The 16,122-nt window shown below is 41.3% G+C and overlaps 2 protein-coding genes across 2 annotated transcripts; both read right to left on the bottom strand.

Moving 5' to 3' along the window:
• Positions 1-8,331, bottom strand: marveld2b (MARVEL domain containing 2b). The gene is made up of 7 exons (XM_036598911.1): positions 8,202-8,331; positions 6,409-7,623; positions 5,800-5,832; positions 5,536-5,714; positions 5,010-5,181; positions 3,818-3,868; positions 1-705 (listed from the first exon to the last, which is right to left on the bottom strand). The coding sequence occupies exons 2-7, from the start codon at positions 7,585-7,587 to the stop codon at positions 586-588; spliced, it is 1,734 nt and encodes a 577-aa protein (XP_036454804.1). The 5' UTR covers positions 7,588-7,623; positions 8,202-8,331; the 3' UTR covers positions 1-585.
• Positions 8,332-9,771: 1,440 nt separating this feature from the next.
• On the bottom strand, positions 9,772-16,119 carry ak6 (adenylate kinase 6). The gene is made up of 5 exons (XM_036598510.1): positions 15,892-16,119; positions 14,831-14,923; positions 14,680-14,738; positions 12,161-12,306; positions 9,772-10,226 (listed from the first exon to the last, which is right to left on the bottom strand). The coding sequence occupies exons 1-5, from the start codon at positions 15,926-15,928 to the stop codon at positions 10,037-10,039; spliced, it is 525 nt and encodes a 174-aa protein (XP_036454403.1). The 5' UTR covers positions 15,929-16,119; the 3' UTR covers positions 9,772-10,036.
• Between the last annotated feature and the right edge of the window lie 3 nt (positions 16,120-16,122).

Below are 16,122 nucleotides of genomic sequence, written 5' to 3'. Positions count from 1 at the left end.
TTGACACATTGCTCTTTTTACTTTCCTGATATGTGACAGTATAAAAGTGTACAAAAATGAGCCCTTGCATACAAAATCAAACAGAAATGTAGAACTCAGAGCTAAAACTCATGTTTCTGGAATAATTTTTATAAAAGCACATTAAAAAACACCTATTATAGACAATAAAAACATGTATGATTCGTATTTTGCTTCATCGAAAATATCTAGACCAAACCTGCACCACACTCAAAACCCTACATTATCACAGCAATGACAGAGCGTCCTTTAGCAGTCTTGTCTAAACCTTCATTCAAAAAGACTATTCAGACTTAAATACATCTTATATAGCATTCATCTCTTGGTTGATGTGACTAATACACAAAAGCACACACTGCCAAATATTCACATTTAAAAACTGATATCAGATCATACACATACAGCATACAGTGAATCATCTCCTTCCTTCTTCTCATAAAGGTTCATGTGCTTTTTGGTGGATGGCAAGGAAATCGGCGGCAAAGCTGGACGTCAACAGAGGAGAATACGGCTGATGCTATGAGCGTTTGTGGTCAGTGTCAGAGAGACGACCGTCGTCAGCCTGTTTTAGCTGTAACCGTCATTCCAATCCATCACCTTGTCATATTCCTGGATTTTCAGCTTGATGTGAGCAAGCTTATTCTTCAGATATTCACATCTTTCCCTCTTTTCCAGGAATGTTGGGTCCTACAAACAGAAATGAGAGAGGAAGTAAGCTGTATGAAAATTAGCTCTGAAACTTTCTTTCTCTGTTTCACAGAACCGGTTTTACACAGATTAAACCCAGCATTGCTTACAAAGAAGGCTTTCAAGTGATGGTGAAATTTAACCCAAAACTGGCCTTAATCTGTGTCTGGAAACCAAACCAACAATGCTAGTCATGAAGCTTGTTTCTCTCACTGAGACAAAATGCTAGGCTAATCTCAGGCTAAAACTCAGTGAGAGAAAATAAGGTGCCTGAGGTGAAGTTAAAGTTTGAATGATCTTCTAAGTGGAAGGAACTTCTAATTATAATTATATTGACTTGTAAACTAAAAAATAGCTTTGGGTTTAGGAACTTCAGGCCACACTTACCTTAAATTTGACAATTTAGCCTGCTAAGCTAACAAAACACTCTCTCGCTAGTCAGATAGCAGGACCAATGTAGCAAAGATATTACCTCAAAAATTGCATCTGTATGATCTATTACACTATATTTGAATTACTTTCTAACATTCAATAAATGATCGGGGAAGGAAAAAAGTGGTATAGAGATGATAATTTCTCACACAGAGATAAATGCTAGGTTAAAAACTAAGTGAAATGACCGTAGAGATATAGTCATTTTTTTAATTATCATCCAAATGGAAGGAACTTCCATCATGATGGGATTTTCAAATTGGGATTTTCAGTAATTTAACCTAAAACTATGTCTGGAAACCAAACCAACAATGTTATGTAGCCATTAAACTCTCACACTGAGACAAATGCTAGGCTAACCCTCAGGCTAAAGCTCACAGAAAATAAGGAGCCAGAGATATAGTCAAATTTTGAGCAATTTGTTTTAAATAGAAGTATCAGGAAATATGATGAGACTTCCAAATTGAACAAATTTAGCTTGAGGTTCAGTAACCACAGACCACATTTACCTGAAACACATCTCACTAGTCAGCAAGCTCTATTGATAATCAGTGTATCAATGTAGCATTGGTTAAAGGTAGGATTATCTCTAAAAATGCATTTGTATGATTCATTAAGCTCCATTTTCTTATTTTCTAACAGTTAATAAACAACTGAAGATGAGAGAGACTTGTATAGTGGTGAAAATAATTTCTCACATTGAGGTAAATGCTAAGTTAAGGCTAAAACCCAGTAGAAGAAAATAAGCTATGAGAGATATAGTCAAATTTTGAATAAGGAACCTCCATTAGAATGATGATACGAGCCTTTCAAACTGATAAAGTAACATTAGGTTTATTAACTACAAGCCAAATCTACCTTTACCTTGACCCACTAGCCTGCTAAGCTACAAAAGTGATCAGCTAGCTCCATGATCAATGTAGCAGAACAAGAAATTAACTAACTAAAGGTAGAATTACATCAAAAAATGCATTTGTATGATTCATTATTCTCCATTTTGCTTACTTTCTAACAATTAATAAACAATAAACACTGGTATAACAGTGAGTATGCACATGTATGATATAGCATGCTAGCTAGATAGCCAGCAATTGCTAATTTATAGCATACGAATGCAGTCTATATAGCAAAGCTAATTATTTGCATTCATTAAGCACAGTATATGCTATTTTCATAGCGTTATATTAGCTCATTGAAGTTCATGACAATTATTTTTTGCACCTGTAGCTTCAGATCCTTTAAAATGAACCTGAAAACAGAATTTTTTATCTTGTTATATTGTACTTAATATGACCAGGGACCATCGAAATATAATGACTTTAGCCTGTCTGTAAAGTGTCTTTTTACCTTGAGGTCAACTTAGTTTTGAAATTATATGATTAAAGGGGAATTCCACCAATCTTTCAAAATTTCTGCCTAATTATATGGATAAGATTTAACAAAACCATTCAGAGTGGTTTGGTGTGAAATGATTAGTTCTAGAGAAACTTACAAAGATGGAATTGTTCACAGTGGTGGTGATAGGAACCAGACGTCTGAAGAATGAAATGCCTCTAAAAGCTCCCTCACAGATCCACGAAATGGTTATAAATACGCTGTCTGCTGCCTTACACACTGTTTTATGATAGTTATGAGATAAATGTTTGGCCATGGTGGAGAGGTATAAGCAGAATGACGTAAAAGTCCCCAAAGAAAACTTATTCAGATTCAGATTTATGACTGCTGTACCATCATTAACATTGCATATCGTTGGTGTCCAATGAAAACCATGTATCTCTGTTTTTTTGCGATTTTTACTTTTCTGCATCATTTGAGCTCTGCATCTGTTTTTTACATTGTGTGAAAATTACATGATGATTGGACCAATAGAAATGCTCCAAAATTTCTTAGAATAAAAACTTTTTCCATTAACTTACATTGAAAATAAAGAACGTTTTAAGCTTCTCCTGTAAAGTTACTATTTTAGAGATACTTGTTTTTCGTTGGACAGCGACGATATAAAAACTCAGATGACACGTGTAGGTTCACCCAGCAGTAAACATTTATGAACACAGTGGCCCATATTTATCAAAGTTCTCCTGGTCTAGGATCAGTATTTGACTTTTGCATCCTGATTAAATACAATTACAAGAACACTTCCTGCAGCAGATCTTAGATCAGCGCTCTTTCTTTGAGTGAGCTGCTAAATAGTAGTCAGGAAGAGGGCAAAGCACAGACATGTTCATTAAACAAAGTTCCTGATAACATCAAAATTCAATACTTATTTAAAGCAGTATAAAATATGAGACATGCACTGAACGAACAACTGTAAAATACTTGCTGTATTGTTATGATTCTGCCACAACTTTATACAGGAAGTTAATGAACTTCCTGGTGGTTTTGGATGGTAAATAAAAAAAGCTGTATTTTTTTTGTAGACATTGCAACCCCTGGTTCCCATCACCACCACTGTAGAGAAATCTGAGTCAGTTAGTTTCTCTACTATAGAGCATTTCACCTCAAACCACTCTGAAAGACTTTGTTGATATTTTAATTGGTTATTATGAAGAAATGCTGAAAAGAAAATCAGTGGAATTCTACTTTAATAAGATCAGGGGGTGAATCAACATGGAAAAAAGGCACATTTAGATTTCATATTGACTTTAATTATACAGTCTATGGAGAAATGAACACCACTCACATTTTTCTTCCTCTGGAACTCCTGCACAATGTTACTGATCCGTTCCTGTTCCTGCAGGAAGAAAATAATACACTGTTAATAAAACTACAGAATTCACCATAATACACATAACTCCTTTTATTAATCAACACAAAATTAAACCTGACCTGACTAACCTGAACGTCCTCCAGCAGTAAACATTTATGAACACAGTGGCCCATATTTATCAAAGTTCTCCTGGTCTAGGATCAGTACTGGGCTTTTGCATCTTGACTAAATACAATTACAAGAACACTTCCTGCAGCAGATCTTAGATCAGCACTCTTTCTTTGAGTGAGCTGCTAAATATGGGTCAGGAGGAGGGCAAAGCACAGCCATGTTCATTAAACAAAGTTCCTGATAACATCAAAATTCAATACTTATTTAAAGCAGTATAAAATATGAGAAATGTACCGAACGAACAACTGTATATACTTGCTGTATTGTTATGATTCTGGCACAACTTTATACAGGAAGTTAATGAACTTTAGAAATTTAGCAGGTTAGATTAGTAGGAAATACACTCGGTGGCCACTTTATTAGAAACACCCTCCTTGTACTTCCACTAACTGGCCACATTATTAGAAACACCTAACTTGTACTTCCACTCACTGGCCACTTTATTACAAGCACCCACCTTGTACTTCCACTAACTGGCCATTTTATTAGAAACACCCACCTTGTACTTCCACTAAGAGGCCACTTTATTAGAAACACATAATGTACAAATAATGTACACCAGAAAAGTAGATGGTTTTAATAAAGTGGACAGTGAGTGTAACATAATCCCGTTTCAATGAATATGAAAAAATAGAAATTTTAGACATGTCAAAAACAATAAACAGAGCTGTAGAAGTTTCTAACACAATAAAGAAAGCTGTAAAGCTCTGTGAAAGAGAATACAGTAGTAATAAAATACATATTTGAAAAGTGGAGATCAAAACTCGAGGCAAAAAAAAAATACTGTAAATGGATAACTGTGCTATATTACTTATCATTTTTCAATTCTTGTTCAAGGCATTCTTGAAATAGTGAATAAAGCACCTACAAAATACGATCGTTTGTAATATTTAAGTTCATAGTGTAGAAGTTATTACTTTGTTCAAAATAACAAAAAGTGTTAATATAAGTGATTCCAAATTTTTAACAGTACAAGCTAAGATAGAGACTCTACCATTTGACTAGATGGCCGAGGTGGCAGGTTCTTCATCAGGTTTTCCATATCCTCAAGCTTCTTGGCCAACGCCTGAACCTCCGCATGTAGCTCTTTATACTCTTCATACTGGTCATTAAACACAGCCTTGTACTGGTCCCTTTCCTCATCGGTATGGATGGTGGGATATTTCCTGCAAAAAAAGGACAAACATGTAAACATTTATCTCCATGTGAGACCAAAATACTACTACAAACTACCAGGTAAAAGGAAATAAATAGAATGTTTTTGTGGCTACACTTCATTATCACTTCAATAACGTTTCCTAGGGTATTATTGCATATACACAATATTTGGACCTCTTATAATTGAAATGTTGCTTTAAATACTGAAGGTGGGCTTCAGTCTGTAATCATACACCTACATGGACCACTAAGGTAGGTGGAGCTCATGAAGTGGTCAGAGAATGGAAGTATAAGGTAGGGGTTTCTCATGTATAAAGAATGTATTTAAGTCATTCAAATGCTATACGATTGCCTGAACTCACGCTACGTAGTCCGCAATGACCACAGGTTTGGGGATGTGTCCGGCAGGTATGTGACCTCTCAGGTACTCTGGCTCCATCATAGATGGTGGAACAATTGTGGCACCATCCATGGTCTCTGGGTTTGTAGTCGTCAGCTGTGGTTTGTAGACCGGTGCTGAGACACTGGACCCTGCTTCAATCTGGGGACGAGGCAGAGTAGGGTCATTAAGGCAGGCAGGGACACTGTACTATGCATACTGTAATTTCCAATAAGAAAATACTCACCATGCTCAGCGGAAGTGAAACGACCGTCTTCATCTAAACAGAAAAGAAACAGTAAATGAACACTAACGCCAACACTGTTCATAACACCTGAATAGAGATTATAATTCTAGAAACTGCACTGCAATTCGTAATTATGGTTACTGTTCATGATGTAGGAATGTCTTCAGGGACAATGCAAAGCATCCCCAAATTTTGTTAATCGTGACTGTTGGTTAACATGATCTTTTGCTGTGCTAAAAGCGGTGATGCTTTAGTGCCAGTTGTTCTTAATCCCAGCCCTGGAAACCCAGTGTCCTGCAATGGTTCTTGTCAGTCTGGAATTGGGATTACAAACCAAACTTTCAGTAAATGTCTTCCTAGATCGGTGGTCAATTCATGGCAGTGGTTCCTGATCCTTGTCCTAGTGTACAGCTGTTCATTGTTTTTCCTGAGAGCTGGTGTACTGCGGTTCTCAAACTGGTCCTCAGAGACCCCCAGACGGTCCACATTTTGGGGATAGAGCAAAAATGTGGACCATCTGGGGGGCCCTGAGGACCAGTTCAAGAACCACTGTACTACAGGACCAGGGTTGGGAATCATTTGTTTAGGGGACCCTGATGCAAGGCTCACCTCTTGTTCTTGCGCTTCCCGACGGAGACGCGCCGCCTCATGCCTCCACAGCTTCAGACACACCCCGGCGCCCACCAGATACAGCAATGTGGTGATGAAGAGGAAGACGATGGCTGCTGTCTGGCCAGCTTCCGTCCGACAGAAGGCAGCGTTGGGGCCATTGTTGAAGTGCGGGTAGTAGCAGAGACCTCCACGGACGGTGTCCCGCACGTACACTATGGCCGCTGCTAGGTAGAAAGCCCCAAGTCCCAGGTTTATGACGCACTCCGTGACGGGCCACCAGCTGGAGTCCAGCAAGATGGTCCGGTAGTACATGGTCATACCCAAGACAAGCAGAATGACAGTGGCAATCCAGGCCAAGCCGGCGACCACCAGGATGAAAGGGGTTTTGGGCCCATTGTAGTTAACCCCATACCCACCATACATCCCTCCCATTGATCCAAAAGAACCCCCATAGACGTTCTGCTGGGAATAGCCAAACATGTTGTACCACTCATTGTCCTTGTGCACATAGGCGCAGACGCAGGCGAAAACTGCTGCACCCAGCAGCAGTTCTATGCAACCAAGGATGCGCAGAAGCCCTGCCCATGACTTCATGTAGGCGTACCTCTGGTGGTACTCCTCCACCTTCTCGCTGTAAGTCTTGGCCGTCTGTGCTGAGCGGCCCGAAACTGACTCCACTGCTTCCCCAAGGAGTGCCATCTGCTCCTTCCGTGAGGCGTAGCTGCCCCCGGACCCTCCATATGGGTCCACATAGGAGCTCGGGGCGCCTGGTGAGGGTGGCCGAGAGTGGGGAGGGGAGCATGGCACTCCCCCAGTGGTGGTGTTGAAGTTTTCGGATGGAGGTGGTGGAAAGGAGTTTCGGCTCTTGCTGCTCCGGAAGCTGTTGCCCCTAAAAAAGTTCTTCACAGAGTCCGGGATGAAGCGACGTACCGGTTTGATGTCCATGGCCTCGTCCGGCTGGTCTTCAGTGTCACTGGGGTAGAAATCTGGACCCACAGGTGGGTTGATGGGAAGTGGAGGGGGCGGTAGGGGATCATCACTGGTGGCTGGCACTGACCCCCCGAGGGGGTATGGGACACCATCATCCCGGCCAAGGGAGCCAATAGGCACCTCGTCATAGTGTGGTATTTCTCGAACCCGATCAAAATGGTACGGGTACCCGTTTACTGCGGACATGGGTTCTGCTCTTGGTCTAAGATCCCTGAGGGAAGACTAGAAGTGACAATAGAAATGAAAGGATAATAAAACACAAGTCTTCATTCATCAATACATAAAAACAAAGGCAACAAAGACATTCCCACAATGATCACTGGGTCAGGGGTTCTCAGGGACCCCACATGGTCTGTGGTTATTACTCTAACCAAGCTCCCAACCCAACTGTACCAGGTATTTAGTGACTTTAATGGCCTGATTCATGCGTGTTAGAAGCGGGGGTAGGGCAAAACTGTGGACCATCTGGGGGTCTATAAGGACTGGTTTGAGATGTTTAAGAACCACTACTCTGGGCAATATTCCCAGTTTCTCAGTACCCAGATTGCAAAATAAGCACACAAATAAGGATTCAGCTCAATTTCAGATCCACACAACAGCAATAAACCCAACATTTTAACCGTGTTCTTTGTCAAATTCACAAAAGTACGCAACAGTAGTGCTGGGCAAAGTCCAAGCTTTCAAAACCTTTCAAAAAACGGTCAAAATCTCAGAACTAATCCCATAATTATTAACTCAGGCCTTTTCTGATCTGAGATCGCTTCTTTCTAAAGGTTTTTGATTAAAAAAACAGGACTTACCTCTCATCGGTAAATACACCTGTCTTCCGCCACTCGGTTTGCAGGTAAAAACGTTGGATCACGTGACTTACCTCACCCTAGACGGTGACGTTATTCTTTCAGTCTTTCCGGCGAAACCAACAGTGAGACTGGTTTGTTTTTTTTCCCACCGTACTTCCCACAATAGCGTTGCTTGTTCCCTTCTCCACCCGTATTCCGTCAGAACCCGCCCTCCGTCGTGAGGATTGGAGAACGTGAACGTGACTGGCATGAGATTCTAGCCAGTCGTAGCGCAGGGGGCGGGGCCTCTTTGAATACGGTTGTAATAAAAACGAAATGCTCTGTTCTAGAGAAACTTAGAGAGTCAGGATTGTTCACAGTGGTGGTGATAGAAACCAGACGTCCACCTCTAAAGGCTCTCTCACAAAAAGGTATTACACAAATTAGTTGTGGATACACTGTTGACACTCAAGACAGTAGTTTTGCATCAAAATTGGGACCTAAAAATGCATTCATGGTGGAGGGGTACGTGCAGGACGTTGTGAGGCAAAATATATTGTTACATATTGTTTTCAGATTAACTACTATTTTACCATCATAAACATTACATATAAAAAGTAATGTAGGTTCACTGGTGGTTTTGGATAGTAAACAAAATGGCTATATTTGTGTTGTAGACATGGTGACCCCTGGTTCCTATCACCACCACTGTAAAGACAACTCAACAACTGAATTCTTCAAAATTTTGGAAAAATCGGTGGATTTCACCTTAAAATTACAACGTCAAAACATCAAATCATAACATATTATATATTTGTATTTATTCTAAAGTTGCTGTTTTTTAATACAGTACTGTGGATCTTACATATTTACGATAAATGAAAAAAGCCAAATGGGACATTAATCAAATTCTTTAATATAAACACAGTTTGAAGGGCCCAGATCATGAAAAAAAACAAATTTTCCAAATTTTTAAAAATGAGTTTGATGTAATATATAGCCATTGTCTAAGTTTCAAAACATACCCCAGGCCATATATGGACTGTTTTGAATCCATTGTTTCTTTGATGTCACAAAAACCAGCACGTTTTCATATATCTCCCTATTCAGTCTACAGCAGTTTAGCTCCATCCATTCACACCGTAGGAGGAAACTGTATGGAGGGTTTCAGCCCAGTCTGCTTTTTTAATTGAGGCACAGCCAATCAGAACAGAGCTCATTTGCATAGAGTGGTCTTAAAGGCACAGCCTATTTGTTTAATTCTCGGAGATAAACAGACGTTCGAAAAATGATTATGTGAAAATGAATTTTTTGGTGGAGCTCTGGGAAACACAAATAGAAAAGTGTAGGATAGGGGCCCTTTAATGCTTCTTTTTAGACAATTATGCTTCATGCTGTCAAAATATATTTACATAAATGTCTATAAAACATAGCTGTGTGGAGTTAATGTGTGCAAGTGCGAGCACTTCCCAGAAACAAGGAGATAAAAACTGTTGTATTTTTGAAATGCAAGAGAATAAACATGTAACCTTCTGGTTTCATTGAGTTTATGTGTAAACCGAAGTGAAAACAGAGAAGATGTGGACGGTAATAAGAGCTTTAGACGACAGTACAAAATATTTATTATCCATATATTATGGAATGGTGTTTGATCATTTCGCATCGCTGCTCTCACACAACTCATCAGCCGAATCAGGTCCACCAGAGAAAAACATCACTATGTGGGCTTTATGAAGAGCTACGTAACAGCAGGGATTCTGTATCAGCTTGTCAAGGTGGACGCTGGCGATGCAAAGTCTACAGTTCTCCTCAGAGCCTGTCTACGGGGGAGTGAGTGTTCATGAGTCTGCGCTCGGTCAGTTATTGTCCTTCATCCACTGTTCGATCCACTGAATGATCTGCTCCAGGTTCCTCTCCAGGTCTTCAGGGTCGTTGCTGGGGAGCTGGTGCACGATCTCCTCTTTGTAAGCCTCCACGGCCTCTTCATAGATGGTCTGGAAGATCTCGCACTGAACGTTGTCCTGGAGCTTCTTTCCTGTGTAACCTCTACACAAGAGACACGAGAACAACATTTTCAAGGTTTTTGTTAAGATATGCCGTAAAAAATAAAAACTGGTTCTTTAGTGAAGGCAATGGTTCTGTTTAGAACCATTCTATATGGATATACACTCATCATCAAAAAAAATAGTTGCACCCAGAAGGAACCAACCGACAGGAATGAAACTTGGTGGGTAGGTTCGACATTGCGAGACATGCGAATGATTCAAGTTTCATGCTCGGCCGCGCATGTGACGTACGCAAGGACGGGCCTTGCGCTGTACCTGACTGACTATGTAAGGTCGTCCCGTTGCGCATGCTTTCTATTCTGACTCGTGCTGTTGTGTTAGTAGCATCCTTTGCAAGCGAAGTTTGCCTCAGAGAAGAGTTCAAAAGCAGTATAAGCAGTTGGAAGAGTTCGAGAGGGGTCGCATCGTAGGGCTCCGGGAAGTGGGATGGTCTTATCGATGTACTGCGCGCCATAATGGTCGTGCAGATATTACCACAGCACGCTGTTGGCGAGAGTGAACGGAAGGTGGCACACACCAGCGACATGAAGGATCTGGGAGACCTACACGAACCATAGAGAGGGAGAACCGACAGATTGTCCGACATGCGCGGAGTGACCCAACAGCCACGATTGCGGACAAAGCAGTGATGCCCTTCATGAGTCATCCTATTAGTGTCAGAACCATTGGCAGATGTCTGCACGATGCAGCACCACATGCACGCAGACCGTTACGACGACTGTCCTTAACACCACGTCAACGTCGCCAAAGACTGCAATGGTGTCGTGCCAGACTGTCATGGAGTGACTCAGATTGGCAGCAGGTCATCTTCAGTGACGAGTCCCTCTTTTGTCTTGGTGGAGACGACCAATGAATCCAGGTGTGGTGGCACAGTGGTCAGCGCCGAGATGAACGGTTTGCTGCCACGTGTCACATGTCTAGAAAGCCTGGTGTCATGGTGAGGGGTGCAATTTCATACAATGCCAGATCAACTTTGGTCTTGTATACAGGCACTTTGACAGCCCAGCATTAGGTTAATGAGGTCCTGCAACCAGTGGCCCTACCTTTTCTGAACGCACACTCTATTGCAACAGGACACCGCTCGTCTGCAGACTGCTGCCATCTCAAGAACTGCCTTGAAGACACAAATACTTTGCTATGGCCAGCCGCATTGCCAGACCTGTCCCCGATTGAAAATGTGTTGGATGCTACTGGACGTGCTCCAACACTCCACCCCTACCGCAAAATCTGCAGGAACTGCATGAGAATATTCAAGCTGCATGGGATGGATTATCGCAGGACACCATTAGGAACTTCTAAAACTCCATGCCAAGACGTCCAGCATGTTGCGTTAGCAAACATGGCAGCCTGACGCCGTACTGAGACTCTGAGACCGTACTGTAGCTCAATAAATGTTGCCCATATCAGTCTAAGTTTTAATCATTTATTGTTCCTGGTAACCTTCGTCTTCCTTTCGAATAGCATTGCAATCCGACACTTCCTTCTGGGTGCAACAATTTTTTTGACGATGAGTGTATTTCATGCTTGAATGGTTCTTTGCATGTTAAAAATGGTTCTTCAGATTGATGGAGAATGTGTTGTATATGGTTCTATAAAGAACCTTTTTGAAAGTGGTTCTATATAGCACCAAAAAGGACTCTTGTGCTATGATGTTAAGCTGGTGATAATAGAAGAACCCTTTCTGGTGCGATATAGAACCATATACAACACATTCCCATCAACCTGAAGATCCATTTTTACCAAGTAAAGAACCATATAAGCACAAAATGGTTCTATATGGAACTCATGGTTCTAAACAGAAGCACTGCTTTTAATAAATAACCATCTTATTTAACTATGTACAACCAATTTTGTTGCAGGAGCACACATAAAATGGGTGTAATATCATGCTAGTATGTACAGTTTCTTGCTAACCTGCTCTCGAGCCTGTTGTAGAGGTTAGTGTTGTCTGTGCGGAGGACAAACACGATGTGAAACCAGCGTTCGGGGAAGAAGTCACAACCATGGTAGTCCACGATGACGCCTCCGTCGGTCATTTTGTCCTCCAGTTCATCCACAACCTTGAAGGAAAGAAAAAATAGAATGCAAACTTTGTTGATGCTCATATAGGATCTTATTCTTATTCTACTTGTTACTTGATAAATTAATTAATATTTCTATAGCTGATTTGGTGAGATGACTGGTGGTGGGTTTGTATTTGTTTTTTGTTTTGCTGGTAACTTAATTTCTTTTTATTGTTGACATTTGTTTCCTTGCTAAAAATTGTTAAAAACAAACAAAAAAAAATTGTTAGTCTCAGGGGGTCCCCACTGATGCTACAGCCATCTGTGGTCAGGAGTTTAAGGCTACATCCAGAAACCCTGAAACTAACTGCTTTTTTCGACCGATCCTCTTCCTCTCCACAGTGAGCCGGAAATCGATTGGGCAACACCATCTTACCAGCTGTCTGAATACCGGAAGAGACGAGAGAAGCAGTTCCAAACAGCTGCCCAAGTGGCTTCAGGCAGAGGATACACCAGTGTATGTTACCCAGGAAGTCTTTTACAGATTTTAGAGTCACATCACTGCAGACACGCCCAGAGAGGAGGGACAAACATGGAGCAATCCAGCTATGCTTTAAGTTCTGTGTTTTCTTTGGGTTCATATAAGTATCTGTCTTGTGTATTTCGTACTTAAAAAACACTTAAAAACACGGAGTAGAAAACCACACAAATGTGAATAGGTGAGTTCTGTGTAGGTCAGGGGTGTCAAACTCAAACACTAAAAGGGTCATATTAAAAAAATCTCAGCAAATCTGTGGGCCAGCTGTGTTTTTATTTAATGTTTACCACGACCGGAACGGCCCACTGTTTATTCAAAATATGCCAAGCCCGCAACAGCAAAATAGGCATTAAATACTTATTCAAAAATAATTCTAAATAAAAATAAATTGTTTTAGGTAGTTTATTTTTAAAATGCCTATTTGCTTGAACTAGACACCAGGCATCTTCTCTTTGTGTGTAACTGCTGGCCCATAGATTGTTGCTGGGGGTCAGAACACACACTATGTTGTACTGCATGCTGGGAACTGTAGTGCATCTCAGGGTGAAACGGGCTAATAAGAATAGAAATTTAAAATAATTTCGCAGGCCGAATAGGACCGTATCACGGGCCTGACTTGGCCTGCGGGCCTTGTGTTTGACACATGGGAGTTAGGTGAAGGATTAACATAGTTCTGCTATTCATCATTTCCGAGTGTTGACATTTGATGATAGACCAAAATGTAAATGTACAGGCTGAAAAGCAGCTAGCAGTGGTTTCTATGCAGTGATTAGAGGGCTGAGGAAATGGGGTGGGGCTTTTGTCATATACTGGATACCATACAATATATTACTACTAAAGAGCATGAAATACACAGTATATACTGATGCAGTATATAGTACACAGTATGCCATTTCGGATGCAGCCTATCTATTGCTGGCTGGTGCTGGGAAAAAGTAACGTCCAAAATTACTGTGCAAAATCAGCAGGGGGTGCAGATCGAGTAGCCACACAGCTGTTTGTCAAAGCTAACAGGGTTCCTGTAGCAAACATATTCCTCTGTTCTTTTGCAACTCATTGTTCTAGTATTGCTTTCAGCATCTATCAATGTAAAAGAACGTCTTTCATTTTCTCATAGAACTTCTTACAACTAAATACCTTCGTTAAGCTCAATATTTCTGCTAAGGAGAGTTCATGGGAAATTTAGGAACTGGGCTTTATTTCTTCTAAGACACAATGACAAAGAAAGGCTTTTTCTTTTGGGAACTGCTGTTACCTAACAAGCATGCAGCCCTATAGATGGACCTTGAGGTGGAAGGCTGTTTGTACACGTAAGCTTTCTCAGTTTTGTCAGTATGTGACTCGTGTTTATATTAGTTGCTAAGATTATTCCATCAGGGATATTTGCAGTAGCAGAAAACGAGAGCAGTGAAAACAGAGGCGCAAAATGAATGAGGGTGAACCACAACTGATACAGATGCAGCATCATGATTAGCTGTTCTGCTTCACAGATGCAGCGACTTTGATTATCTGAGGACGGCCAGCTAGAAGAACCTAACATTGGTTCACTGAGGTAAGATTTTAGGGCAGGAGTGTACCACGCTGGTCCTGGTGGGCCGGTGTCCAACATAGTTTGGTGATTCACCCACTGAGATCAAGTTCTCCACCAGCACTCATCTCCATGTGAACCTCTCGTAAAGAGGGTAAAGTGGAAGACCAAAAGATCAGTTGGGCTGCCCCAGTAATTTGCAATGCATTATGAGTCTTTGATAGCGAACACAGCATTATAGGGAGTGAAGTCAAGTACCATTGAGATTTCAAACGACCCTACAAAGTGTCTGACACACCATATAGTGCACTATTTCTGCAATGGGGAGCGATTCCCGATGTTTAATCCTCCAAAAAGCACCTACCCTGTCTTCATCCAGAATGGGGCACTGATACTCTTCATCAAACCCATCAAACAGCTGACCTGAGATTGAAAAGTGCAAACATTAACAGGCATGCTATTGCTGAATTTCCTTGTCACCTTCACCATAACCTTTCAAACATGATGCAGCTCACCTTCCTGTGCCAAATCTCCAACATTGACGTAAGTCAGCCCTGTCCTCTGAGCAAGTTCCTTCCCAAGTGTGGTCTTCCCAACTCCTGGCGTTCCTGGAAACACGAATGGTCATTAAAGATTCTTTAATGTTTCTGCATAATTAAATAGTTACGATGTAAACAAAGCCATTCAGAGTGGTTTGATGTGACCTGTTCTGGGTCAGAATTGTTCACAGTGGTGGTGATAGGAACCAGACATCCACCTCTAAAAGCTCCCTCACAGCAAGCTATCACATGAAATGGTTATGAATTCACTGCCTGATGATTTTGAGACATTGCTTTACAGTAGTTTTATGATACGACTTTGGCTTAAAACGTATATCTATTCATGGTGGAGGGGTACACTGTGCGGCAAAATAGTCCCCACGTGTAGGTTCACTGGTAGTTTTGGATAGTAAAATGTCTGTATTTGTATTGTAGTCATGGTGACCTCTGGTTCCTATCACCACCACTGTAAAGACATCTGAGTGTGTAAGTTTCTCTACAAATCAACCACTTCACATCAAACCACTCTGAATGACTCTGTTTACATCTCAAAGACCGGGTTATTCAGAAATTTTACAAAAATGGTGGAATTCTCCTTTTAAAAATGTAGAAATGTCATTACATCAGGTCTGACTGATACATAGATTCTAATGGGACTCTTTTTCTTTCCTCTTTATTATTCAATTGTCAAACCGCCTTCTAAAGGTTTTACACCTCTAGGGAAAAAAAAGACTCTCCCCACGAGGTTCAAGTCCTTCTTCAAACTCTCCGTTCCACCTTAAATGGCGCAGCAGTTACATTCAGGCTGTACAGGCGCCAGAACGTGACTGCTGCGCCATTTAAGGTGGAACGGGACATTCAACCACGAGGCTAACTTCTGCTTCGTACCACACTCTGTGTTCACCAGAGGGGCTAAAACAGCAAATGTATGACGACTGTGACATAAACCAGACATACTGGTGGCGGATGAGCGCATATTCCTGTAAATAAACCGCATTAAAACATAAAGATTATTCATTTACAGTGCTCCAGCTCACCTGTGAGGAGGATGTTCGGCCTCTTCATGATTCCCATCGCCAAAACTTGGCCAGCAACACGGAGAGCGAGGTAAAAAGAAAAGCTACGGTCGCTTCAAAACCAGAAAATGCGACTTTATTCCAGTTTTACTCGGACATCATTGCCAACGCTGAACTTCCTAACAGACAAACGTGCGCGTCCACGTGTAGCGCTCCGCCGGCGTGCTGACATCATTGGCACGCGCCCACGCC

The sequence above is a fragment of the Colossoma macropomum genome, unplaced genomic scaffold (assembly GCF_904425465.1).
Source record: "Colossoma macropomum unplaced genomic scaffold, Colossoma_macropomum, whole genome shotgun sequence".
Taxonomy (NCBI): Eukaryota; Metazoa; Chordata; class Actinopteri; order Characiformes; family Serrasalmidae; genus Colossoma; species Colossoma macropomum.
The sequence above is the reverse complement of the archived record's forward strand: the minus strand, read 5'-3'. Positions and strand labels throughout refer to the sequence as shown.

Excerpts from the sequence above, each read along its gene's own strand:
- marveld2b (XM_036598911.1), bottom strand. The coding sequence starts at position 7,587 with ATGTCCGCAGTAAACGGGTACCCGTACCATTTTGATCGGGTTCGAGAA. Across the intron at positions 5,833-6,408 it reads GGGAAGCGCAAGAACAAGAG|ATGAAGACGGTCGTTTCACT; the intron begins GTGAGCCTTGCA and ends TTTTCTGTTTAG. Across the intron at positions 3,869-5,009 it reads CTCGGCCATCTAGTCAAATG|GAACAGGAACGGATCAGTAA; the intron begins GTAGAGTCTCTA and ends TTCTTCCTGCAG.
- ak6 (XM_036598510.1), bottom strand. The coding sequence starts at position 15,928 with ATGGGAATCATGAAGAGGCCGAACATCCTCCTCACAG. Across the intron at positions 14,739-14,830 it reads TGGAGATTTGGCACAGGAAG|GTCAGCTGTTTGATGGGTTT; the intron begins GTGAGCTGCATC and ends TTTCAATCTCAG. Across the intron at positions 10,227-12,160 it reads TACAACAGGCTCGAGAGCAG|AGGTTACACAGGAAAGAAGC; the intron begins GTTAGCAAGAAA and ends TCTCTTGTGTAG.